This window comes from Achroia grisella, unplaced genomic scaffold (genome assembly GCF_030625045.1).
Source record: "Achroia grisella isolate CSIRO2021 unplaced genomic scaffold, CSIRO_AGI_Agris_v1 utg149, whole genome shotgun sequence".
Taxonomy (NCBI): domain Eukaryota; kingdom Metazoa; phylum Arthropoda; class Insecta; order Lepidoptera; family Pyralidae; genus Achroia; species Achroia grisella.
Genome location: NW_026712644.1, coordinates 1,925,009 through 1,951,409, shown reverse-complemented (window position 1 = coordinate 1,951,409; position 26,401 = coordinate 1,925,009). Strand labels below are relative to the sequence as shown.

Here is a 26,401-nt window from a genome sequence, read left to right as displayed (position 1 = left end):
ACGTGGAATTTAACAAAGAAAGTTAATTGGAGAATTTTCTAAAATAAAAGTAGTTACTCCTTATTACATCAGCTACCTGCCTGTAAAAGTCCCGTCAAAATCGGTCCAGCTATTACAGAATCTCTATAATAGCTGAAACAAACAGACAAAAATGGTAAAAAATGTTATTTTGGTGTGTCTACCGTATTTATATTCATATGCATGTAGTAAAAAACGGTTATTTCAATATTACAAACAGACACCCCAATTTTATTTATATGTATAGATTGCATAATGTATTTTTATTATATTTAAATTTTATTTCTTTTTAAGACAATTAAAAAAGTCTAGAAATTCTCGAGACAGACTAACTACGTAGTCACAAGTCAATAACTTTTTTATTAACTTGCTTTACGACTTAACCATAGACTCAACAAAGTAAATACGGGTTGCAATAAAACCTCGCTGACCACGTAACAAGGTAAAAAAAAACAAATTTACTCTATGGTAGAGTACGGTCGCGCTAATTCTTTTTCGGGCATTGGAAGCACTAGTAATCCTTCTTTTGTTCTTAAACTCGTATTGGTCGGCATTTGACGGCACTTGTGTAACTAAGCCACTTATGGCTTACGAGGGATGGGAACAGTTAGTTATCGATTGTCGATAGTTTTACCGTTAAGTCAGAATGTATTATAACATTGTAAATGGGTGTAGAATTGTTCAATTTATTGCTTATAAAGCAATACAAGCAAATGCAAGGCAGATGCAGAATAAAAAAATAATTAAATAGTGTTTTTATTAAGTTTATTTAACTAATGTTTATATCTATAAGTTGAGGTCCTGTTTTATTTATTTCAGGCTACTAATGGCTCATATTATAAATACCTTATACATATTATGCATTATATGAAATAATAATATAAATGATATTGAATTTGAATTATAGACTAGACTCAGAACAATGATACTAGAAATATTAGTTAGTAATCATCTATCTAATATATAGTTACGAAATAAATATTCTAATTTAGTAGTACATTATACAGTCAATTGCAATGGAGTAACCGTATTTTATATATAAAATATAACTGTAAATGATTGTTGTCTGTAAAAATTTTAGTAGTTGGCTTGTAACAACATATTAGACATAATACTAGAATCTTAAAAGATGATTTTTAAGATTTCTGTCCGTTTGTGCAGGTTAACTTCAGAAAGGGCTTAATGAATTTTGGTGCGCTTATCACAAGTCTTCGCACGGACTTACTTAAACTTTTGTGTTAAGATTATTTATATCGGTTTTGAAATAAAAATGTTCTAATTAACGTCCCGAATATCACGTTTACTAAGCAAGTTGGGAAATATATATTTATTAAACATAAATAATGGTTGTATTCTCACGTTTTGACTTAAAAATATAAAGTTACAAGAATTATTTAAAGAGCAATACGTAAGTTTCTTGCTCGTTTTTCTTGTCATGAGACAGCTTTCCGAAAGAACGGTACACTATACGAAAGTGCGTAACTTAAATTTATTTGAATAATGATTTTCTATTCTATTCTTCAAAATATCGATAGAATTATCGATAACGTGGGAACATCACTATGCGGCAGCTTGACCAGAACTTTGGCAAATGAAGCGGGCGAGTACGAAGCACGCCCGCCGCGGAATCTGCACAGAGTAATACCGACAGTTGTATCGCAGAAATTTACACCTATTTCCTGAAAGTTAGTTAAATTTTTTGTTTGACCAAATCCCATAAAAATATATTAATTACAAAATATAATAATATTTAATTCTTAATGTGTTAATAGACAGGGAATTCATTTTTAAAATTTCAAACTTTTTGTTATTTTTAGACTAGCTATATCCTTACAGGAATTCAACTAAAAATATCCTATGTATTAGTATAGGATATGATCTGTCTGTGTACTAAGATTCACTCGAATTAGTCCAGTAACGTTTACTTGAAAGAAATTAAAATATCAATTCGTCAGTAGTCAAACGGACGGTTGGCAACTCTAACTTACTATACCTACTTACTTCTTTATTATATTACCTCTAAAATGGATGCTGCTTATTGGTACTGGTCTGCTCTGATAGTAATGACAGATTTATTGTATTACTCAAGTAACTACTCATTTATTTATACCATCTTTGCTATTTGACAGTTTATATTTACACAAAACTCTTAAAAAATGTATGAAATATGGATTATTTACGTATTATGAATTTTTTATTTGCAACTAGCTACCTGCCCCGACTTCGCACGGGTGTACATGTATTATACATATAAACCTTCCTCTTGAATCACTCTACCTTTAAAAAAACAGCTTCAAAATCCGTTGCGTAGTTTTAAAGATTTAAACATATATAGGGACGGACAGATAGCGACAGCGACTTGGTTTATACTATTTAGTGATAAAACACAGTAAATAGATAAAATTGTTTCATAAAAAGCACAATCGTGATGCGCTTTATAGAAAATCATATTATTTCTTTAATGTTAGGAATTGAACAATATCATGCTAAGGTTTTTTGGAAGTAAATTAAATATATAATTATAAACAACACGCAAGTTTCTTGCTCATTCATCTTGTAATGAGTTTGAGTTCCGAATGAGCGGTAGAATCTAAAAAACATGACTATTCAAAATTAATCGTATTAAGTTTATTTGAATAAAGATTATTTCTATTTCTATTACTATAGAAAATTTCTGTATCTCAAAGGCTACACTGTGCCAAACTTAGGTGCATACAAAGAGTAAAACCTCTAAGGGCTCGTTAAGTGCGAAATAAGTAAGGCTTTGTCAGCTCTCAGTAATCCGGTCCGAGCCGGCGTCTCCCACGGACTTCAAAAATTCACTACACATTCAATTCGATACTCTCTACGCTACACTAAAAATACCTCCACCACAAAACCACAGATAGAAAATAAATTCTCTGCGAATTGTTCTTTTTTTAATTAAACATGACACGACATTTTATTGACTTAGCTGTACAGATTATGTCTTTTGCTTTCCCTAAAATAGATAAAAAAGCAAATAAGCGGAAAGTAATAAAATATCAATTCACCTATCTTCCATCTTAGATTCTTAATTCGATTTTTCTTACGACATCGTTAAAATTTCAGCAGATTTGTCAGACCCTATGCAAAATACCAACAAGTTCATAACAGTTAAATAACTATTCACCTATGTCCATTTTATATTCTAAATCAGAGTTTTTTTATAAATAAATCGTTACTTACAATTTCAAAAAGATATTTATCATGCCCAGTTATCACTTCATTTATATATAATCTAGGCGGAAAGTATCAATAAAATATCTATTTACATAGGTAAATAGATATATTTATATTCTTAATATAACATCTTTAAAATAATTTGTCGTTTTGCAAATGTATTATCCATATTTTAGTTCTCAAATTAAAAATAATCTTGTGTTTTCCTAATGTATTATCAACTTAGAACTTTGCCTTTCGCTAAAATAAATAAAGAAATGCATAACTACTATCACACTACGTGAGGTACCCATCTTACTAGTATTAAAAAATGCGAAAGTTTATGAGTGTGGATGGTTGGATGGATGGATGTTTGTTACTATTTCACGCAAACACTACTGAACGATTTTTTATTTATTTATTTCATTTATTCAAATAACTTTAATTTAACAATATAATATATAGTACAGTACATTTTTTGTACTTAACATCCATGCGGCATTTTCTATCACAAGAAACCATTGTGTGTTGCAGAGAATAATTGTTGTAAGTTTAAAATTATAAACATAAACAAAATACCAACAAAATATAAATATATATACAATATATATATATATACTTAAGAGATACAATAATATATAACATAAATATATACAAATATGATATCTATATACACAAATACACACATATATATGCAATAAACTTAAATATATACCAAATAGTCTGACAGTCACAGAACTAAAGAGAGTTAAATGGAAAAAAAGTGAATTCAGAGAAGAGAGAAAGTTATCATATATTAAATAATATGAAAAACAAAGTTTACGTTTAAAAGAAAACTTATTCTTGCTATATGTTGCTGTCATCTATAAATTCAGCTATCCTATAATAGGCTTTTTTACATAACATTTGTTTAATATACAATTTAGCTTATACATCAGAATATAACGTAGGTTATAATCTAAAAAGATAATCTGTAAATTAGGCGAAATATAATGATAACGTAATCACTACATTTAATATTGACCTATATACACTATCTTGGCTTCTAAATCCTATTTTTCTTACGACATCGTTACAATTTGAGCTGATTTATCTCCCTCTATGCAAAATGCCAATACGAACATAATAGCGGACTTCAATATTTTCGTTCCTAGATTAAAAATGACCGTAAGTTTTATTGCCGCGCCGTGTGTCATCGCGCCATTTTTATAGCATTTTAGTCGTAAATTGCCGCGAAAATTGCTCTCTCATATGACGTTTAGATACATTACGCGTACAGACCTACATTTTAGTGAGTAACTCCGCACCATTACAATGTTTATTGAGTTCCATTTTTAAATTTATACAGATTATACTCGTGAAAAGTTATCTGTTTATTAACAGGTTTGATATATTTGTTTAATATATTCATAATGATTTCTGTATTACACATAAATCATTATGAATTTATTTAAATACTAGTAGTAGTGCACGCGACTTCGTTTTTCTTCTTATATTTACGACTAGCTGTGCTCGCGACTCCATCCGCGTGGAAATGAAAGTGGAAAACTTTATTTTTCTAAAATAGAAGTAGCCTATTAACTCAGCTACCTGCCAAAAAAAGTCCCGTCAAAATCGGTCCAGCCATTTCAGAGATTAGCCGGAACAAACAGACAGACAGACAAAAATTGTAAAAAATTATATTTTGGTGTATGTACCCAACCGTACGTACGGTATTTCCGGCATATAATGACAACAATGTCTATTAATTACAATCAAACCCTTTATTTATCTGATTAGAAATCTTAATATACACTCAGAAGAATATTTTATCTAATAAAATGTAAAACAAAAATGGCGTCGCAATAAAATGGCGCGAAAGCCATTACGTCAACAATCTGCCTGTCAAATGCACGCGTTCGGTAAGCAGCCGAACTCCGAAGCCACTTATCGGTGCATCCATAAAATATACCCCTTATAAAATACTTAACGTGCCAGGAACAAGAGAATTTTCGCCAAATGCACAGCTATTATTTGTGGACCATAGTGCATTCTATATTTTTATAATATTACCACAGACAATATAATTGGTATTATGTTATCTGTGGTAATACTATAGAAGGTTTCGAATGAGGATTTCAATTATTTAAACTTATTTTTAATATTATGTATTTATGTCAGTCGTCTAGTAACTATAACACAAGCACTGCTTAGATTGGGACTAGATGACGTTGTGTGAACTGTCAAAAATGTGTAAAAATTTTAACTTACTCAGCAACCTTTTTTACAGCATAAATATATCTTTCACTTATTCCTGCTGACCAATTTTAATATATATCTGCGTAAAATTAAACACAAATAAAGATCTTCACCGTTGCTTCTCAATACATTTACGAAAATATCACATATGCCAAAAAAAATATAGACAAATTAAAAAGTTTGTGATTACACTAATAAAAGCTTACGTAACAATAACAAAACTGATTTTACCAAAATACCGTTTAACTAAAGTTAGTACTTCGTTTTATGGCAATTGCCTAAGGTTTTACAACAAACTACCAGAGTCTGTTATAAATCTGCCTGAAAATCGATTTAAATCTTATATATAAAATTCTCGTTTCACAGTTTTCGTTCCCATACTCCTCCGAAACGGCTCGACCGATTCTCATGAAATTTTGTTAGCGTATTGAGTAGGTCTAAGAATCAGCCAATATCTATTTTTCATCCCCCTAAATGTTAGGGGTAGTCCACCCCTAATTTTTTTATATTTTAAGGCAAAACAACGTTTGCCGGGAAAGCTAGTATCGCATCACTTTCTCTGTAAAATGCTCATTATAAAATTGAAGAGTTTGTAAATGTTTTTGTACAAAAAAATCTAAGTTAAAATTCATAGCGCTGAATATTATCTGATTGCACTAACAATGAGTGGGTAGCAATTTCTACTATATATTGATTATCGCATGCCTCTTACCTGTTGTTGTGTAATTATTTATTTGAAATAGCAATTATTCAAAAGAGCAATACACAAGTTTCTTGTTCGTTCTTCTTGTGATGATTCTGCGTTCCGAATGACTGGTAGAATAAAAAATATAACTATTGAAAATGCTTTTATTGTGTTTATTTAAATAAAGATTATTTCTATTTCTACAAAATATAAAGTCTGCTATTTGAGTCATAAATGTTTATTCATAACTGCACTGGATTTCGTCAAACAGTTAAATAGTTTATGGTGATCTTATTATGACAATAAAATAACAGCATCCTCAAATATCGGCCACACCTTTCTAATATCAGATTTATTGTGGACTTTTATTGAATCATAATTTTTTAGATTCATGGAAATAGGTCCGCATACCGCCAGAACACTGGAATTATGTAACAAGTTTTTTTTTATAATGTGTTTTTTTATAGTATCTATGTAATATATAAAATTCTCGTGTCACAAATTGCGTGTTTACGAAACGGCGAAACGTGCGAAACGGCTTGACCGATTTTCATGTAATTTTATATGAATATTCAGTGGGTCTGAGAATAGGTTTATAACAAATTTTTATACATAGTGTTAAGGGTGGCTCACCCCAAAATATTATTTTCAAATTATCCGGATAAATTTTTTATTGTTTTATTAAGTGACATTAAAAAATACATACAACCCAAATATATAAATAAAAAATACATATAATACAAAATTTTCACCCTTATATAACCAACCCCTATTTTTAATAGCGATATTAATACTTACATTTATGTGGAAAAATGTTTGACGGGACAGTTAGTATTTACATATATTTACTAGCTGTACTCGCGACTTCGTCCGCGTAGAATTTACTATATTTTTCTAAAAAAAATATTTTTTCTAAAATAATAGTAGCCTTAACTCCTTATTCCATCAGTTACCAGCTAAAAAAAGTCCCGTCAAAATCGGTCCAGCCATTTCAGACATTAGCCGGAACAAAGAGACAGACAGACAAACAAAAATTGTAAAAAATATTATTTTGGTGTATGTACCGTATTTATATTTGTATGCATGTAGTAAAAAACGGTTAATACAATATTACAAACAAACATTGCAATTTTATTTATAGGTAGATTATTGACGGCCTCTGTACAAAAGATTACTTCCTCTTCCATAACATTATCGTGCCTCTAATGATGCCAAAATGATGATGATGACTTCTGTGGTGGTGTATATAGGCAATGATGATGATTAATTTAATATACAATAACATGTTAAACGTTAACTACATTAGTTTATAAAAACTATATTACAGTTATTCGCGCCCATCTCCAGAGAAATGTAAACAATTTAAATAAAAACAAATTATCTAATATCAATTACACCATAAAAAAAAGATGATATATGTATTGTATATATATAGTATCGTTGCGTTGCTTTTATTCCGTTATTATATATCAGTATCAGCCTTCTTATCAGTCTTCTTCCACTGATACCTATATTTTATGATCGTGGTAATAATATATACACCACAATATGGCCATCAGAAAACAAACGATGTATATAAAAACAGAACGTCAAAATATAAAATCGGATATCCGATATAAAAAAAAACTATCAAAAAAGTAACCGTAACCGAATCCGAAATAAAAGTTTCGGATATTATCGGATAGGGATGGAGCCTAATTGAGACATATTATGTAACTATTTTATTACTTATTTGCATTTTACTTTTATGAAATCGTGTATATATGTATTAATATCCGTAACCGAATATATAAGAAACTAATCAGGAACATCAGGGATGTTATAATTTAATATCCAGATCCGTATCCGTATCCGATATTTCATACCCATAACGTCCCTGAGGAACATAATAGTAATCCTGGACAATTCACACAGCGCCATCTAGTCCCAAACAGAGCAGATTTTGTGTTATGAATATAAATAGTTAAATATATTTTTTTGAAATTCCTTAAAAAACAATATCCGTAACCGAAATTACAAGAAACAAACGGATAATCCGATTGTTTAATATCCAGATCGTCTCATTGCTATCCGATATTTCATATCCATAACGTCCCTGGAAACCATAATAGTAAATTACTGGACAATTCACACATGCGCCATCTAGTCCCAAACAGATCAGATTTTGTGTGATGAATATAAACCATTAAATATATTTTTTTATCATCCATTGGAAAAAAAATACAAACAATGATGCCAAAGTTAGCACAGAACGAGGAATTGAATCCACGACCATCAGTAGTAAGACCGTGTGCTACACTGCCAGATGATCAAGATAATTAATCCTGTATTGTATGTTGGACTCCAGTCTCCGCTATTAGCCTCTCATTCGGGCCGTTGTGCGTGTACAGCCAGACTACTACAGTAGCCAGCCACTAATTAATCCAGATATTGTCTACTTCCAGGTTCCGCGCCTGTCTCAAGTTAGCCGACACGTCCGTTTCCAATATGGTGGGGAAGTTGTTCTTCAACATCGTGCAAACCAAGTGCTTCGTGCTCAAACCTGTCAAGATATGCGTGAAGAGGTCCTGGTGGGGAAAGTGCACGAGGAAAGGTTACACGAAGCAGGCCTTCCTGAGGGACAATCTACCTTATTGAACGGTGATAGAATCTCTTCTCTAATGGCCATCGACAGGTACTTACGTGGATAGTATTTAAAATGCTTTCGAATAATTTTCGACGGCGATTCGATGCAAGTGTTCCTATAATAATGAATTTTATCGTATTAAGAATAAAGATTAATATTGATTAGCAATAATGATCACTATAGACCGTTTTGTAAGCATGCTCTAAATATATATATACCTTCACGAATATTATCCCAGAGAGGGTAGACAGAGACGTGTCGACTCTTAACATTATATTAAAAGCAACAGTTGACCCTTTTTTAAATATAACGTGACAGTAGATGGTCTTACCGCCATGTCACGGATTAGTTTGGTTTGTTATAGGTGTTTCCATCACCGAAAGGTTAGTCTAAAAGTGATTGATTTTTTTTTTGTTATATTTAAACTTTTAACTTAAAACCTTTGGGTTAGTAGTCGGGCCATAATTGTCAAATATCAATTAAAAAAAAAAGGAACTACCATATGTATATATGCATATTTATTTTATTAAGTACTAAAATTACTACTTATTTAAAATATTACTGTGAATTTATTATTGCGAATTTATGCTTTTTGATAGTTTGTATCCGCACAAAACAATAAAAATCTTAAACTGAACTATATTTATTTAAAAGAGCAACAAACTAGTTTCTAACTTGTTCTTCTTATACCGAAAGCTTTCCGAATGAGCGGTCAAATAAAAAACAAAAGTACGTAATGAATTTATATTATTTGGTTTCATTTCACGGAATTAAACAGTAATATAATGGACTTCGGCAAAATTGCACTTAATCCAAAAAAAATATTCACTAGTATAAAATGTAATTTCCAAACTAATATAGTTAGTAAAAAAAATATTGAGTTAATTTGAATAAAGATTTTTTTATTTATAGTATACATATATAAAATACATACAAATTCAAAATCGAAATTCAAAATATCTTTATTCATGTAGGTATATTACAGACTCTTATGATATGTCACATCTACCGTCAGTTCGGAATGATTTCTAGATAAGAAGTGGTAAGAAACATAATCTTTACATAGTATAAAATGAAGTCACTGGCGCTATATGTTCCCTTAGATCTTCTAAACTACGCAACGGATTTACTGCAGTTTTTAGCAATAGATAGTGATTCAAGAGGAAGGTTTATATGTATAATACATGTATACCCGTGCGAAGCCGGGGCGAGTAGCTAGTACGGTCTAAAATGATCATTATTGCAAAAAGTGATTCATCATTTTAAAATGTTAATTATTGTAAATATTCCTGTAGTCCTACTGTATTATTAATCTATTTATTATTAAACAATATTGTATTTAAGAATAATCATTCATGATGAATATTAGGATAAATAAATTTCTCTTATAACATTAAGTTAATAAAGTAAGGAACAAGTAAAGCAATTATCAAAGTTGTCCAGCCTAGATATAACATATACCTTATGCACATAAAGTTGTTAGAATCTAGTTCATAGTAATAGTTCAGTTTTGTTTATGTTATACACATTTTATAAACTGGATATTGATGTATATATCACCGAGCATCAACCGTCTGTTCAAGTAAAACCACGACCACGACGTCTGTTCCCATCCAGCCACGATATCCAGGTCTAAGACCCAGAATAAATAATTCTTGTCGAGTCTAGATGGAGAACTTTAAAAAGGACGAGCACATTAGAGCTATGTAGGTCGCAGTGCTAGCTCTAAGCAACTGACAATAATCCAAAAACATCAATAAAAAAAATACACTAAAAAAACACACAATTATCAATGTTAATATTACGTTTGTATAATGTGTACAATTTTGAACAATCGTGACAAATGTTTGTACAGATTTTCAAATATAATTAAGTTATTTTTAAAGGCCTCCAGTAAGGTGGACCTACGATCAGGTCAAGATCGCTGGAAGGCATTGGATGCGAGCAGCGCAGGACCGATCGTCGTGGAGATCTTTGGTGGACCTTTAGTCAGCAGTAGACGTCTTCCGAGCTGAGATGATGATGATGATGTCTTCCGGGCTGAGATGATGATGGGTGATGATGATTTTTAAATTTTTGTGTTTAATATACATTATTTGTATTGTTAGCCGGGTCTTAACACGAATAGATTTATAGTAAACACAGACTGAGGACTCAGTCAGCTTGTGACCACGGCTAGTGTAACCTAGTCGAAATATTGGGAGAGGTAATCCTATATCTATACATCTATACATATAAATAAAATTGTAGTGTCTGTTTGTAATATTGAAATAACCGTTTTTTACTACATACATATGAATATAAATACGGTACATACACCAAAATAACATTTTTTTAAATTTTTGTCTGTGTGTCTGTCGGTCTGTTTGTTCCGGCTAATTTCGGAAATGGCGGGACCGATTATGACGGGACTTTTTTTGATTGACTTCAGGTAGGTGGTCTAATAAAGAGTAACTTAGGCTACTTTTATTTTAGAATTATTTCTTTTTAGAAAAATAAAGTTAAATTCCACGCGAACGAAGTCGCGGGAACAGCTAGTTTACCATTATTCGTGTTAAGACCCGGTCAACAATATAAGTAACAATTAAGTTAGTTTAATAACTTGATGCTGAGTTCAAACAGGTATATTACTCGATAACATTTAATTGTGATGATTATTTATCATTTAATATAAAATGAAATCGTGTCCGCTGTCCCTTCGTTTAGAACTTTTAAACTACTCAACGGATTTTGATACAGTTTTCAGCAATTGATAATGATATAAGCGGGATTTTATATGTATAATATAATAGGTACCCGTCCCGGCTTCACTCGGATGTATACAATACATATAAAACTTCCTCTTGAATCACTCTATCTCTTGTTAGAAACTGCATTAAAATCCGTCGCGTAGTGTAAAACTGGTCCATAATATCTATGTACTTATAGATATATTGAATTATTTATAATAATTAATGTATTAAAAGTGAATATCATTAGATTTACTTAAATTCGCAGGTTGTAATGTGAAAACAGGAAAGTCGTAGATACTTAGATGTTTGGTTAAGTTATTGAGATGAAAATAATATTAAATACTTATAAAAATATAGAATAATGTAATAGATTTTGCAATAGTGATAGCCAATAATATATTGGTGGGAAGTTGATATTTATTTTGTAAAATATAATGATATATGTATGCAAGGTCTAACATAAATAGTGCTAGATAATTTTACAGGACAAATAATAGGTCGAAATGCTAAAAAAATATGCAAATATGTTATTGTTGTTCTGGTACATATACTTAAAGGTTTTTCTTGTAGAAATATATAATCTATTTAGTTGTATAAAAATAAAAACAGTTAAAAGAAGTATGCCAGTAATAATATTTTTCTACATGAAATAATAGACAATAAAAACCATTAACAATATATACCAAAAAGTCACGGCGTGCACAATACTATTAAATACTTAATTATGAAGTTCATTTCATATTTATTGACCCAAGAATGTTTACTGTAGTTACAATTGATAATTGGCTATGTACGATGGTATTAGTCACATATTCTGTGGTACTACTGTTCATCTATGCAACAACGACAACTTTCAGTCAAGTGGGCCAATAGCCTGCGTGTCATTCCTAATATATATAAAAAACTAGTGTTCATGTATAAATGCGATGATTGTCACTTACAATTAGGTGGGCCAATAGCTTGTTTGCCATTCTCATTGTATATAAAAAGATATACTAACATAAATAAAGAAACAATATGGCCGTTTTGTTATTATAAAAACGTACCTAATGATCGACTTGTCTACTTATTATACACTATTTTTGTTAGACCTTTATGTTCAGTGTTTTTGTATGAATAAAAAAAATATTGTCAATACTTTAGCAATACTTAACTGTTTATAAAACAAACGTAAATAAGTAGATTTTCGTATATTTAATATAGTGTTTATTTGATAAATGTTTATTTTTTTAAGTGTTTGATTCTGTTAATCAAATGATGTTGCATTTTATAATTTTATTATAGTTACCGATTTATTTATTTATTATGAAATAATAATTAATTAGTGTATAACAATATACTTTAGTAGTAGATATTTATAGATTAAAAATAAGCAATAAAGTGTGTCTTTCTTAATAATTATTTTGTGTTATTAAATAATAAATCGTATTTTATATAATAAATTCATAGTGTAAAGATTTTTCTGTAAATTACGTAACTCTATTGCTAACCATTCTTGTTTGACATATGTATAATGATACTTAACGATTATGTATGAAATCTTTGACAGTTTCAATTTCAATATTATTTCATGATTAATATATTCTGATTGATGGTTTCAGATACATATAACTTTACAATTTTATATCTCGTACTTAAAAAATGACGAAATACTATTGATTTTAACGAATTCATATTAATGCTTGTAGTATAATAGTTGTCTATGAACCATACGATTTGACAATCGATCGATTGTCTAAAACACAGTTTTATATTAAAATTATATTGTTCAAGTGACGCGAGCTTGTAATTAATTACGAAATATAAAAAACCCCTAAGAAAAAAAATCATAAAACAAATTGATTTATTTTTCTGGTTTGGCACACAACATATAAAAAAATCAAAATCTCTCTCTTAAAATTTTTGTCTATGGTAGATGAGTAAGTAGGCGTTTAAATTAAGTGTTATAGTAGATTATAATATTAAATCGATAAGCCTATTAGATGTTACTATGGTAAGGTTTATAATTATAAAATGAATCGAAGTTCCTCATTGACAATATTCGTGTGTTAGATCGCGTGTGTGTAGATGTTTTATGTTGTAAGTCATCTTCAAATTGTAACATACTCGTAAATATAATAAATGTACATTCTATGATACTATTTTTTTTTCCTTTCCGACAGGCTTAGGTACCTAGTTTTAATATGAAATTATGTAACCAATTTATAATTTATTACGGTTTACACTGGCACCAGTGAATTACAAGATGAGTATATGGTCGTGTCATCGGAGCTTCATCGCGACAAATTTGACATGATGGTTTCCAGGAATTGTCTAGGGCTATTGTAGTGTATGTGGAAACACTAGCAGTTTATTATCTATCGTCTCGAGCCGAGCGTACACGGACCGCCGTGCGCAAGAGGGAAGGGATTCCCTGCGCAAGCGCCGCGGAGTAAAGACGTGGAGCTATGGCTAACGAGCCGATATTACGTCGATAACAACTTACATACAAGACATAAATAACAAATAAGTGAACACTATAGCTATTATTATTATTAAACACAATACTATTGTAAATATCTGCATACATAATTTGCATATAAAACCAAAATAAAATGCCCAGACGGTGCGGGCACAATAGCTACAGGTCTCACCTGTAGGTATTGTGCCCCCGTCAGGTACAAGAGTTAAAAGATATTCTTATAGAGCGATAGTATTTATCTCCTCAGGATACAGTGTAAACTTTCCAAAGGAGATATTTCGTTTTTGCATGAGGGGACTACAACCACATAGGATGTGTGACGTTTCCTCTTCAGCTTGGCAAAATAGGACCACAAAGAAGCATGGCACTGTGCAAAACTGCTGAACTTCCAAAGCCGTAAAAAAATAAAACACATTTTAAAATTCTTAATACATTTAATATATTTTTGACAATATAACATTATTGTCAGTACTAATTAATACGAAATCTTCGCCATCTTTGATCTCATAGTTTACTTCCTTCACAGTAATCACGTCCTTATTCTCTTCAGCATTAATCTCATTTTGCGTTGTCATTTTCAAGTAGACATCACCGTTTGTAGTTGTCTTGTCGATTCTATTGATTTTGACGTCTTGTTTCGCATGTTTTGCTAACAGATGGCGCCGCAAACCTCGTACTCTAGTGTAAATGGCGCCACATTGCTCACAAGGATAAGTCTGCGATCGTTCATGAGTCGATGCAATATGTTCTTCTAGACTTACTTTGTAGCCGAACTTTTTGTTGCAAATATTGCACTGAAATGAAAAGAAATATCTCAGAACAATTCACACAGCGCCATCTAGTTCCACGATAAGCAGAGCTTATGTTATGGCTACTTGGATACATTTCTTTAATAAATACATACAGAATATACATAGAAAACCGCCAGACCAACAGACAATCACTTACAAATACATGTTTCTTAATAATAATCTAATCCCAGTATATTTCACACAGCGCCATCTCTAGACCCAAGTTAAGCTAGCTAAATCTTGTGTTTTTCGTAAATACATACATAGAAATAATATCTCAGGACAATTCACTTCGTGCCATCTAGTCGCAAGATAAGAAGAGCTTCGGTGTTGTACTGGACAACTGATTGAAATACTTACAAACATTTTTTTGGAAATACATACACATAAAATATATATACATAGAAAATACACAGAATCATACTTATGAACACAATTTTTTATATAAATAAATGTTAATTAAAAATAATATTTCAGGAGAATTCACACGACGTCAGTTAGTTCCAAGCTAAGCTGAGCTTGTGTATGGGTACTAAGCAACTGATATACTTAGGTATTTTTTTGTAATTACATATGTAATATATATATAAAACACCCACATCAACAATCAATCATACTCATAAATACAAATATTACCATCTAACAAGGAATCGAACCCGTGACTATTGAAATTAAAACGGCGTGCTAAGCTAGACCACCGAGGCCGTCAAAAGGATAAAATGGTTACAACGCACCTCGTACTTCTTGAAACCAAGATGCCTCCGGCGGTGAGCTCGCAGATTAGAGCTGGAGATGCAGCGCTGCGGACACACGTCGCAGCTGTATGGCCTTTCACCAGTGTGCTTCCTGTAACAATATATAAAAATTCAAACTCAACTCATGTAGGACCTTTCGGCCTCTTACGTCATCTGTCATACTCGTGAACGGGCCGTAGGTTACGGCTACTCATTAGGTTATTTCTGTGATATATTAGGAAATATGTAGGTAGATAAATTATTAAATTAAGTGTAGGTTAAACTGTTTTTTGTCACTTTAGATGTTTCATGCTCTTTTGTCTGCCATTAAACGTTGATAAGAAAACATCTTTTATTCCTCTCCGCTATAGAATATTCCAGTATTTCTCAATTTCCTTTTAACAAATGCAATAGCATATGCTGGTCATCATATTCTCCCTAATTTAATTTAAAAATGAATTTGTATTTCTCTAATCATAATATTTTATGATTCTCTAATGATAATTCACACCATCTAGTCCCAAGCTAAGCAGAACTTGTGATAATAGACCTGTGCGGTACTCGACTACTGATATCTGATACAGAGATCCCTTTTCTTTATAATGACATACATAATATACATAGAAAACACCCAGACTGAATAATCATAAGCAAGGGCCGGCGCTAGGGTCCTCAGTGCCCGCATGCAATTTTTATCCTAGCGCGGTTTATGTCTCCGTAGTTAGTTTATTTATAATTTATTAAGTATTCTATAGATTCTATATTTTAATACGGTACGGCACGGTAGAATAAAAAAAAACTTGACTATTCAAAAGTGCTTATATTAAGTTTATTTGAATAAAGATTATTTCTATTTCTATTAGTATATATCCGAATCTTGTGATGGCGCCCCCTTCGACGAGGCGCCTGCATGCTCCGCGTGGGTTGCATGCCCATTTCCGCCGGCCTTGATCATAAGCATTAATATAATTATTTCGTACTGTAGGATGAATAGAACCTTCGACCACGGAGGCCATCGGTGAATTAAAATTTTGAGGTAAGTAATATATATTCTAAATAAATCGCATTAAATGTGATTAATCACATCTGGCTACGATTTAACACAGCAGATGTATATAATAGGAGGACCATATTACTGGATGTGGTAACTCAAAGCGATAGATAACGAAAGCTATAAGATCTGATAAAAGTTAATTGATTAATCCCAGATAGATAAGGAAAAAAGAAAAAAAAATAATAATAAAAATATGATTAATCAATTTTCGACACTTGACAAATGTTAGACATGTCTACAATTATATTCCAGAATAATATTTAGAGCTGTAGGTTTTATCATATTTATATAGACCTCAAAATACGAAATAGCCAGTCAGTATCCAGGCAGAAGACATTCATCTATTTATTTTCTTATGGATGATAATGGAATGGTGCACCCACCTACATTTTTTTCTGGACTACTCTAATGCTGTTGGCCGCCACATAAGTTGAACATAAATGACACAGAGACATCTAGTTAACTTTTCAGAACTATTGTATGCTTTAATTAACATTTCGCTTAAACAAGTATTCTTACCGAATGTGTACAGTGAGAGAAGACCTCTGAGTGGTCCTGAAGCCACAATGGGGACACACATGCTGCTTTGTGCCTGTATGTGTCAATTTATGCTTGTGCAGGTAGTCTTGACGAGTGAACACCCTGCCACATGTCTGAAAGTTTTTAATATAATATTAATAATAACCCTGGACAATTGACACAGCGCCATCTAGACCCAAGATAAACAGAGCTTGTAGTATAGCTTATAGGCAACTGATATAAATAACAGTTGTCTAGTCAACGAATAACTGATAGAAAAAAAATAGATACATTTTTTATAAATACATACATAATACATATTAAAAACAACCAAATCGATACAACAACCAAATTATTTTTTTATTTAAAATCCTTTATTTCACCAACATAAAAGGAAAGATACATTAATAAATATAACAGAAAAAGAAAATAAATACTTTGCTAATTTGCTAAAAAATTACATATTTAAAAATAATATTAAAAACATAGTGAAAACTTACTTCACAAACAAAATGCTTTTTATCAGCATCATGTTCAGACAAATGTGTTTTTAAACATTCTCTAGTTTTAAAACATTGCAAACACTTTGCACACTCAAAAATATCTTCTGGTAACTCCACAGAAGCATTAGGATTGTGTCTATGGTCTCTCATATGTGATTCATACATTCTCCGTTTTGGAAGAAACCTAGTGCACATACCACACTTGTATCCATCTTTTAAGCCTTTACAGAAGTTAATTTCGTGGCCCAGACGTGTCTTTCTACTTTTAAACCTCTTTTCACAACCAAAACATTTGAATAAACCACTTTTTTCTTCTATACCATGAGATTCTGCATTATGGATGTTTAGTTTATCTGTGGTCTCAAAATCAACTCTACAAATATTGCAATATGTAGGTGACCTTTTTGGTTTATATTTTTTCCTTTTCACTTTTACTAAATTAAGCTCTATTTCGTTTTCTGAAGGTTCATAATTGCTTTCCCCGTCTGACTGTTGTAAATTCAAAAACTCACCATTCAATTGATTATTCTCTAATTCTAAATTTGAAATGTCTTCGATTTTTTCAACTTTTACACATTTTTCCAATGGAAGTGTACGGTTTATTTTATTTTTAAAAATATCACGCAACTTTATATCTTTTTCTCTGCAAGAAATCTTAAATTCGTAAAAATTTTCTATCTTGCTACAACAAGTTGTGCAAGTCTTCTTAGGGTAGTTGTCATCATATAAATCTAGATCTAAACAATCCCTTATTTTATCCACAAGTTCATTTTTTACAACACTTTCCTTTGCACTTTCGACCGATATTATTTCTCTATCCGCCTCTGGTCGCCAACAAAACCTGCATATATTTTCTTGAAGAAAATATTCATATGTATATAAATCACTAGTCTTTGATAAAGAACGGGTAGACATTTTACATATTATAATTATGAGATTCAACGTGTAATATATATTTTAATGTTAGATATGGTATTTTTATTTATAAAACGTAAACAATAGCAAACAAAATTAATAAGTTTGATAGTAAATGTCAAAATTAACAATTGACAATACATCTCTGATATCTGACAGTGACAGCACTGTGTTACGATTTACGCATGTTTCATTTAATGAAAGTAACTGCCGGACCGATTTTGACGGCAGTTTCACTAACTAACTAATAGATAAGGAACAATTTACGATGTTTTTATTTTAGTAATTTTATTTATTTTAATAAAAAAAAAGTTAAATTCTACCGGGACGAAGATACAGATAACATATAATAAAAAATATATACTCTTCCTGTAATTGTACTTGTTATGTAAAACTACTAGCTGGCTTTTACATCTTCACCGGACGATAGGGGCGAGTGTAGATCCCCTAAGTGTACAAACCCGCAGAAGGATGTTTGGAGCGGCTGAAGGCTTATTTTTTTTAGTGGATGATAATGGATGAGTGCACCGGCCTGCGTTAACGATATACGCTGTCGGGGTACCAGTGGAGGATGATGAGTTGAACATGAGATTGGGTTAGTTAGCCCAACGTGACACATTCACTAGGAATGTATCACTATAGTTTCCAGGGGGAACTGCGTGGAGGCAAATCAACCTGGCATGTAGGTATCATACCAGCAATGTATATAGTCAAGTTGACCTCCACACGGTTGCTCCTGGAACCTATCGTGATAAATTCCTTGTCAATTTGACACGATAGCCTAACTAACCTGACCTCATACTCGTCATATCATCTACCACTGATGTGCCGCTAGCGTAAACCCAGGCGTAACACAGGCGGAAGCACCACATCATTATCATACATTAAAAAAACCTTTATGAAGGGAAAGTTCTGGCCGAGTGGTGTACCGACGCTACCGTGACAGATTGCCATAGTGAGTGCGATGAACAATTATTTTTTTATTATCTGTATATTAGTCCTAAAGGTATATATAATAAGGGCCAGTATAGTTAAGTTGCAGAGTAAAATAAATAAAAAAAATTACGTCACGTTTTGGTCTAACACTACTTCTAGTGGTCGAAGGCTCGTCTTCGCACGGTACAAATATGTATTTATGTTTATGATTGTTTGTAACAGTCTATGCATTTCTATGTATATTATGTATTTAATATATTTCTATTAGTTGTCTACTACCCATAACACAAGCTCTGTTTCGTTCGGGACTAGATGGCACTGTATGAGTTGTTCTGTGATTAAGGTATATAATATGGGGGGGTCAATATTGTTAGATCATATTATTAAGTTGCCTCAAGTAAAATAAATAAATCATGTATTCATCCATAAAATAGGCCAAGTGTAATAAAACTAAATATTTTCAATAAAGTTGTATTTAATGTTCATAATCAACTTGTCTTACTAAATAAAAGAAACATTTTCACTTATTTATCAACAATACTCATTTACAGAGTAACTTAATACTATATTGTTTTATAATACACAAGTAAAAATATTTTCTGTGAGAACATGACATGTAGATCAAAATTTAAAAATGGAATTTGTTAAATTAAACCCGTAATTAGGACTTAATTTTTAAAAATGTAAAATGTATGAAGAGTTCAGTTATATTTTTTTTTATTCTTTTAGGCAATAATCACTATTAATGAACTTGTAAACTAATAAAGTAAGAATAACTTCAAAATTTATTTGAAATTAACTGTACAGTTTTATTAATTACCTTAGTAATCAGAATGTATGAGTTCAACATTCAATGTTTTTTAATCAGATAATATTATCATAATATGCTTTCTTATTTTAATATACAGGCTTAATATACTTTTTTGTATATACTCTATATAAAAAAGGGGCAAAGGAAATTCGAGTCTCCACTTTGTACTCTTATGTTGCAAAAATATTTATAATAAAATTTAATGAAAATTCAGACAGAAATTTAAATTTAGAACTTTTCTAGCTATAACTAAAATAAAAAAAAATACAAATATAACCAGACAATAGAACACTGAAATAAAAAAAGCTACAGTTTAAAAATAATTATTAATGACTTCATAATAAAAAAAATACAGTCAACTGAAAACCATGTGGGTTGTAGAGACATTGAATTTATATTATTATCACTTATGGATTAAAGAGATTTACAGTTTGTCACAGATAAAAAATAGATGTCACTTTATAATTTTCACTTATAAAATTAAATGACTCCTTATAGGAACATCAGGTGAATCTGTTACAAATATAGTCTTAAAAAGAACTTATGCTTCTCTCTCTTGGTCTTTGTCCTTCTTTTTTTTCTTCTTCTTCTCTTTTCTAGTTGTATCATCAGCATTCTCTGCAGTCACATCGGCATCCATTGTTGTGTCTCCATCAACAGTACCATCAAGGTCTTTCTTTTTCTTCTTCTTCTTCTTCTCAGACTTCAGTTCTGTTGAGTTATTAGGATCATCTGCATTTGCTGTGCTAGCTGTCCTTTTTCTACCCCCCTCGTCTGTCTCCGCTAAACCATTTTCATCTTCTTTTTTTACTTTATAATCTACATAACTATTCAACCATTCTCTTGGAGTGTTCTCATTAGGTTTACCATGTTTATCTAACTTTCCTTGTTGAATTAACTGCTTCTTCTGAGATGCTTTTGGTCCTAATCCCCATTTTCTTGGATATGTATCTCGTTCCATTATAACTCTTTTCAATTTAGCTGCCACTCCATGATCACATGAGGCCATTGTTGATGTGGTCATCAAAGCGATGGCTAACGCTACGGCCTCTCCTTTTGTTGTAACTATAACTATTTCTTGATCTATTTCAATACCATCTTCATATCGTAAAATTCCAGGTAGGAGTACTTTTGCACCGTAACACACAGCATTTACTGCACTGTCCTTTATAAAAATCCTCTTGTGTGCTATTAGCAAGCCTTCAAGTGGTTTGATAACTCTACGTATGTATGTTTCATCCTTATGATTTTCATATGCCCATTGTGCGTCTAATATATCATGCATTGTGACCATGCCTTCTTTCTCCCCCTGTATACCAGAACGTACACGTCTCAGCTCTATCATCTGACCTCCAACACCGAGCATTAAACCTAAATGGACACACATCGTACGAATGTACGACCCAGCTTCACAGCTGACCCAGAAGACACCAATGTTACGTTCCTGGTCATAATCGAGGAGTTTACTGTCATAAACACTACGAACACGCAGCTGCCTCTTCACAGCTGATATCAACGGCGGCCGCTGGAATAAAGCGCCACGCAGCTTCTCCAAACCTTGTGTGACTTTCTGCAAATTCTCTACAGCGGAATGCAAATTAAAAACAGCTACATACTCCTTACCAGCGTTCTGTTGGGATTTCACTAGCCTCGTAGCTCTGTCTATGCACACGATCAAACACCCAGTAACTTTAGGGTCTAGGGTACCTGAGTGACCAGTTTTCTCCACTTTCAATATTCTTTTGATCCATGAAACGACTTCGTGGGAACTCGGATTGCTCGGTTTGTCGACATTTATGAAGCCAGACTTGATGTATTCAGCGATAGGTCGCTTTAATGGCGAATGGCCAAATGGCAACGGCGTGTAATGATTAGTGCGCACATTGAGTCGGTCGAAATTTTTTAGTAACAGCGGCCAGTATGCAGTATCCAACTTACTGACGCTCTCCGTCGGCTCAATCTTGAACTCGCCGATCTTCTGGAACGCACCTAATGTTACGGTCTCTTTATTTTTCTTCTTCTTTTTCTCACTAAATACATCGCCACCCGGTTGCAGCACTTCTGTCATTTTCCCGCTTATTACGCCGTTGTCCGGCAACTGCGCAGTTTATTTGGACGTCGCTTGTAAATATACAAACAACTGTCCTAATTACAAGCGATGCGGTCGCTCAGTGAATTTAATCAGCCCCAAAATACGGGGTCACATGCGGTTTACACGATTAGAGGTTAGCTTGAAAAATGTGAATTAAACTACAAATGTTGCTAGTGTACAATGTTTTTGTTACACAAGTGTAGACAGCTAAATTTGTTACCATATTAATGTTTGACATTTTTACGAAATGTGTTTCATAAATGATCTTTTTACGAAATATGAATCATGCATGAATTGAATTAATTTTGGAAATTTTAGCAATTATTTTTTGCTTTCCTTATAACCTCTCAAAACAAAATGAGCTGGCTGGTTTCTAATGCATGCTGTATTCTTTATTACTTATGCAATAATTCATTGGCTATTAAAACAACCCTATTGAGTTAGAACAAATTTTATTTTCTTTCATGTTTTTGCAGTTCAGCTTTATACCCATTTTTCTTATAAAAACGGAATTAACCTATAAACTGTAAGTTTAGTTTTTACTGGTAATACTTTTATTTTTACTATGCAATATTACTATTTTAATAACAAATTAAACATAAATAAAATAAATACTGCCTTCTGTATATTACAATGTGTAAATTTTTTTAAAACTATTACTATGTTAATATTAATTTTATATCTATTATTTTTATTATATGAATATATATAATATTTTTATATTAATGCACACAGTAGTGAGTGTCAGATACTTCAGTCCACTTCAGTCTCTGTCAGTCATTCGAGCAGTCATGCAGTCTGTTTGACCAATCAATTACTCTTTCTCTCTTGAGTAGTATATTCTTTGCTCTTTCTTTTTCTCGTGCTTATGTTTATGTATTCTTTTAAATTATTATTTTGTAATTTAGTATAAGAGATAATGCTTTTGTTGTACAAGTTATAGTTACTTAACACAAAATGGCAGGTGTACTGTTTGAAGATATATTTAATGTTAAAGATATGGACCCGGAAGGGAAGAAATTCGATCGAGTGAGCCGACTTCACTGCGAGTCTGAATCGTTTAAAATGGACCTTATTTTGGATATAAATTCGTGGATATACCCTATGGAATTGGGTGACAAGTTTAGATTAGTGCTTGCCACAACTCTCAGAGAGGATGGTTACCCCGACGGTGGAGAATGGAACCCACTGGAAACGGAGGGAAACCGCGCGGATAGTTTTGAATATGTCATGTCCGGCAAAGTTTATAGGTTAGTTTGTTTACTTACAACAAAAACTATTTATTCGTTTTGCGGATTGTAGTTCGTGATTGTGATCAGTTCGGTTTAGTTTGTATGCCTTTTGCAAATAATTCATTCGCTCTCCACTCGATATAAAATAATATTCGTAACTATTATTTCCCACAAATATCTCTCCATATTGCAATCAGTTGTTTGCCGAATAACATGGAAGAAAAGAAAATGGTACATTATGTGTTTTATTGATTATACAGTACAGAGTGTTTTCTGGCAATAGACTAAACTAATTCTTTGCAATGTACAGCACATTCTTATTACAGTAATATTTTGGGTTGCTTTTCTCCATTATGCTTCAGCTATTATATTTCATCTTACCAGCGTAGCCTTGGTAATTTATTTAAGCTTTATTTTCCATATAATTATATTTTTAAATTTACATATCAAGTTTAACTAATTTGCTTTCTTTATTTATGGTCCCATGTGGGTAAAAACCTGCTCTAACTTGCTCCATGATTCTCTATTTGCAACCACACTCGTCTAGTATTCCCCAACCACTTCTTTGATGTCATTGGACCATCTTTTACTCTACAACAACCAAGTCAACCTATTTGCCTTTTTCCTGCTGGTCTTAGCCATTTTGTTGATTGGTGAGTCCACATTTTGTCTTTGTACCAGCGATGTGACCTACCCATATCCATTTCTGTCTTAGGCCATGTTGAAGTGCTGAAAAGTTAAGAATTTTTAAAAAACAAAGCTATAGTAATAACCGCTTGTTAAATACTTTCAGGATAGAAGGTGATGAAGCAGCCATGGAACCGGCTTCGCGGTTAGCTGCATATGTCTCATTTGGTGGTCTCCTCATGAGGCTACAAGGGGATGCTAACAATCTCCACGGATTTGAGGTTGATCAGCACATGTACTTGTTGATGAAGAAGCTAGCTTTCTAAATAAACTGTTTTGTAATATAATAACTATTTTTACAGTTTAAAACTTTTCAGTTCATATTTGACTAATACTGTGTTCAGAGGACAAAACCAAATTCAATCACATCATCAAGGATAACTAGGTCAAATCATGATCAAATTTATTTATAGGGCATCATATGAGAAGTAATAGCTTTCAAACAAAAAAGTAATCATCAAAATCGTTATACCTAGAAAAAAGTTAGGTAAAAGGTAAAATATAGCCAAATTGTTAACCTCCTTTTTAATGTTGAATATGATTGTAATAATAATTAACTATCCTGGTATTTGGAATAAAATTCTATTATTTTTTACTTTATAATTTGTTTTGTAAACATAACCAATGTTTCGTATGAAATAAGAATAAATCACTGAACACTAAATGTTGTGATAAGAATAAAAGAACCTCAGTGAACATACACATTAAAATTGTTTAAGCTATTTCTAATATTACCATACAAAGACAAACAGACATTAAAATATAAAGTTAACTTTCTTTATAATGTTAGAATTATCATTCAAAAAATTTCTAGTACTTACCTATGAATTCTATAGGTGCCTATTATGTAAGAATAAACATATATTTCATATAAAAATTGGATTGAAATTTTTTTATATACACCTAGTTAATATGGTATAATACATATTAATTTAATACTCACTAAATATTTGTTTGCTTAATATGAGCAGATTATATATATTCTTTATTGCACAGATAATACAAAGATATTATAATTTAGAGACAATGTGAGCAAAGGTGGACTTATCCCTAGAAGAGATCTCTTCCAGTCAACCTAAAACAGTGGGATATGTGGTACTGAGTGGGTAATAATTGGTGCAAACAAAAAAAATGTCAAAACCTAGATACTAAATAAAGTTCAAATAACTAATTATGTAAGGGCCATATAGATAGATAGATGAGATCTTATTATATTTTAAATCACTCACTGACTGAGTAAGGGTGCACTATCTATGTAGGTCGCAGTGATACAGGTCTAGATCCTATTACTAGCAATGTATTATGTCACCGTGACTTATACGCGTTCCCCGCTGAAATGAATCATCGTTCGTGTCATCGGCACCCCCCTACGAAAACGAAGATTTGGGCCTCGGAGCTAACCCCTTTGCCCCGGCATCGACTACAGGGGACAACGTCCCTCGGTGATCCCTCTTGACGACTTCGGTGATCCCTCTTGATGACCTCGGTGGTCTAGCGGTCTAGCACACCGCGGGTTCGATTCCTCGCACGGCACGAACATTTGTATTCATGAGTATGATTGTTTGTATCAGTCTGGGTGTTTTCTACGCATATTATGTATTTCTTATTTATTTTATTTTCCGTTCGTCCACTGAAAAAACATTAATTTTGGTACATCCTATCATCTTCCACTGGTGACTCGCCAGCTTATACCATTAGTGCAGGAAAACTGATTCGCCAATCCTTTATGTCTATATAACTTGCGGTCATTCCATTATTACCCACTAGTTCTGTTCCCGTGGTTTCACCCGCATGAAATTTATAGCCTATATGTTATTCTGATGTATACGCTGTATTAGTGTACAATATATATAAGTATATCTTATTAATATTATAATTGTGAAAGTTTGTAAGTATGGATGTTTGTTACTCTTTCACTCGTTCGCTCGTTCGCTCGTTCACTCGTTCCTAACGCTCGTCCAGTAGAACGGATTTTGATGACAGTAATATATATTTTTTATTGAAGTTTTACGTGGATGAAATCGCAGGCACAGCTATTAATAAGATAAGATTTAAAAATTCGATCCTTTTCGGCAGCAAACAGAACAGCGCCATCTATCAACAAGTAGTGTATTTAATTCATAGTCACATCTACCGGAGAATAGTATTCAACTGAAGGAAAAGTTAATAATTATTGCCACTAGATGG

The 26,401-nt window shown here is 32.0% G+C and overlaps 4 protein-coding genes across 7 annotated transcripts in view; 2 read left to right on the top strand and 2 right to left on the bottom strand.

The window, feature by feature from the left end:
- Nucleotides 1-10,768, top strand: part of LOC131855734 (uncharacterized) — a 136,426-nt gene extending 125,658 nt beyond the window's left edge. For 3 of the 4 annotated variants that reach the window (XM_059207033.1, XM_059207034.1, XM_059207031.1), the window contains one exon: nt 8,566-9,185. In XM_059207033.1, the coding sequence (XP_059063016.1) occupies nt 8,566-8,758 (193 nt within the window). In that variant the 3' untranslated portion in view covers nt 8,759-9,185. Of the gene's footprint in view, nt 1-8,565; nt 9,186-10,633 lie in introns of those variants that run through there. The other variant, XM_059207032.1, reaches the window with a different exon arrangement.
- Nucleotides 10,769-14,354: 3,586 nt separating this feature from the next.
- Nucleotides 14,355-18,557, bottom strand: LOC131840720 (zinc finger protein 558-like). Its single transcript, XM_059188915.1, has 4 exons — nt 17,539-18,557; nt 17,039-17,172; nt 15,466-15,577; nt 14,355-14,734 (listed from the first exon to the last, which is right to left on the bottom strand). The coding sequence occupies exons 1-4, from the start codon at nt 18,454-18,456 to the stop codon at nt 14,375-14,377; spliced, it is 1,524 nt and encodes a 507-aa protein (XP_059044898.1). The 5' UTR covers nt 18,457-18,557; the 3' UTR covers nt 14,355-14,374.
- A 1,376-nt stretch (nt 18,558-19,933) lies between these two features.
- On the bottom strand, nt 19,934-22,471 carry LOC131840679 (H/ACA ribonucleoprotein complex subunit 4). The gene has a single exon (XM_059188859.1). It carries the CDS (start codon nt 22,269-22,271, stop codon nt 20,745-20,747), a length of 1,527 nt encoding a protein of 508 aa, XP_059044842.1. The 5' UTR covers nt 22,272-22,471; the 3' UTR covers nt 19,934-20,744.
- Nucleotides 22,472-23,145: 674 nt separating this feature from the next.
- LOC131840681 (DNA-directed RNA polymerases I, II, and III subunit RPABC3) lies at nt 23,146-24,809 on the top strand. Its single transcript, XM_059188862.1, has 2 exons — nt 23,146-23,545; nt 24,321-24,809. Exons 1-2 carry the CDS (start codon nt 23,253-23,255, stop codon nt 24,478-24,480), a joined length of 453 nt encoding a protein of 150 aa, XP_059044845.1. The 5' UTR covers nt 23,146-23,252; the 3' UTR covers nt 24,481-24,809.
- The last annotated feature ends 1,592 nt before the right edge of the window (nt 24,810-26,401 follow it).

What these genes read in the sequence shown, in the direction of transcription:
- LOC131840681 (XM_059188862.1), top strand. Translation starts at nt 23,253, where the DNA reads ATGGCAGGTGTACTGTTTGAAGATATATTTAATGTTAAAGATATGGAC. An exon ending in ATGTCCGGCAAAGTTTATAG is followed by an intron (nt 23,546 to 24,320) that starts GTTAGTTTGTTT and finishes AAATACTTTCAG; the next exon opens with GATAGAAGGTGATGAAGCAG.
- LOC131840679 (XM_059188859.1), bottom strand. Translation starts at nt 22,271, where the DNA reads ATGACAGAAGTGCTGCAACCGGGTGGCGATGTATTTAGTGAGAAAAAG.
- LOC131840720 (XM_059188915.1), bottom strand. Translation starts at nt 18,456, where the DNA reads ATGTCTACCCGTTCTTTATCAAAGACTAGTGATTTATATACATATGAA. An exon ending in TCTCTCACTGTACACATTCG is followed by an intron (nt 15,578 to 17,038) that starts GTAAGAATACTT and finishes ATATTGTTACAG; the next exon opens with GAAGCACACTGGTGAAAGGC. An exon ending in TTGGTTTCAAGAAGTACGAG is followed by an intron (nt 14,735 to 15,465) that starts GTGCGTTGTAAC and finishes TTTTCATTTCAG; the next exon opens with TGCAATATTTGCAACAAAAA.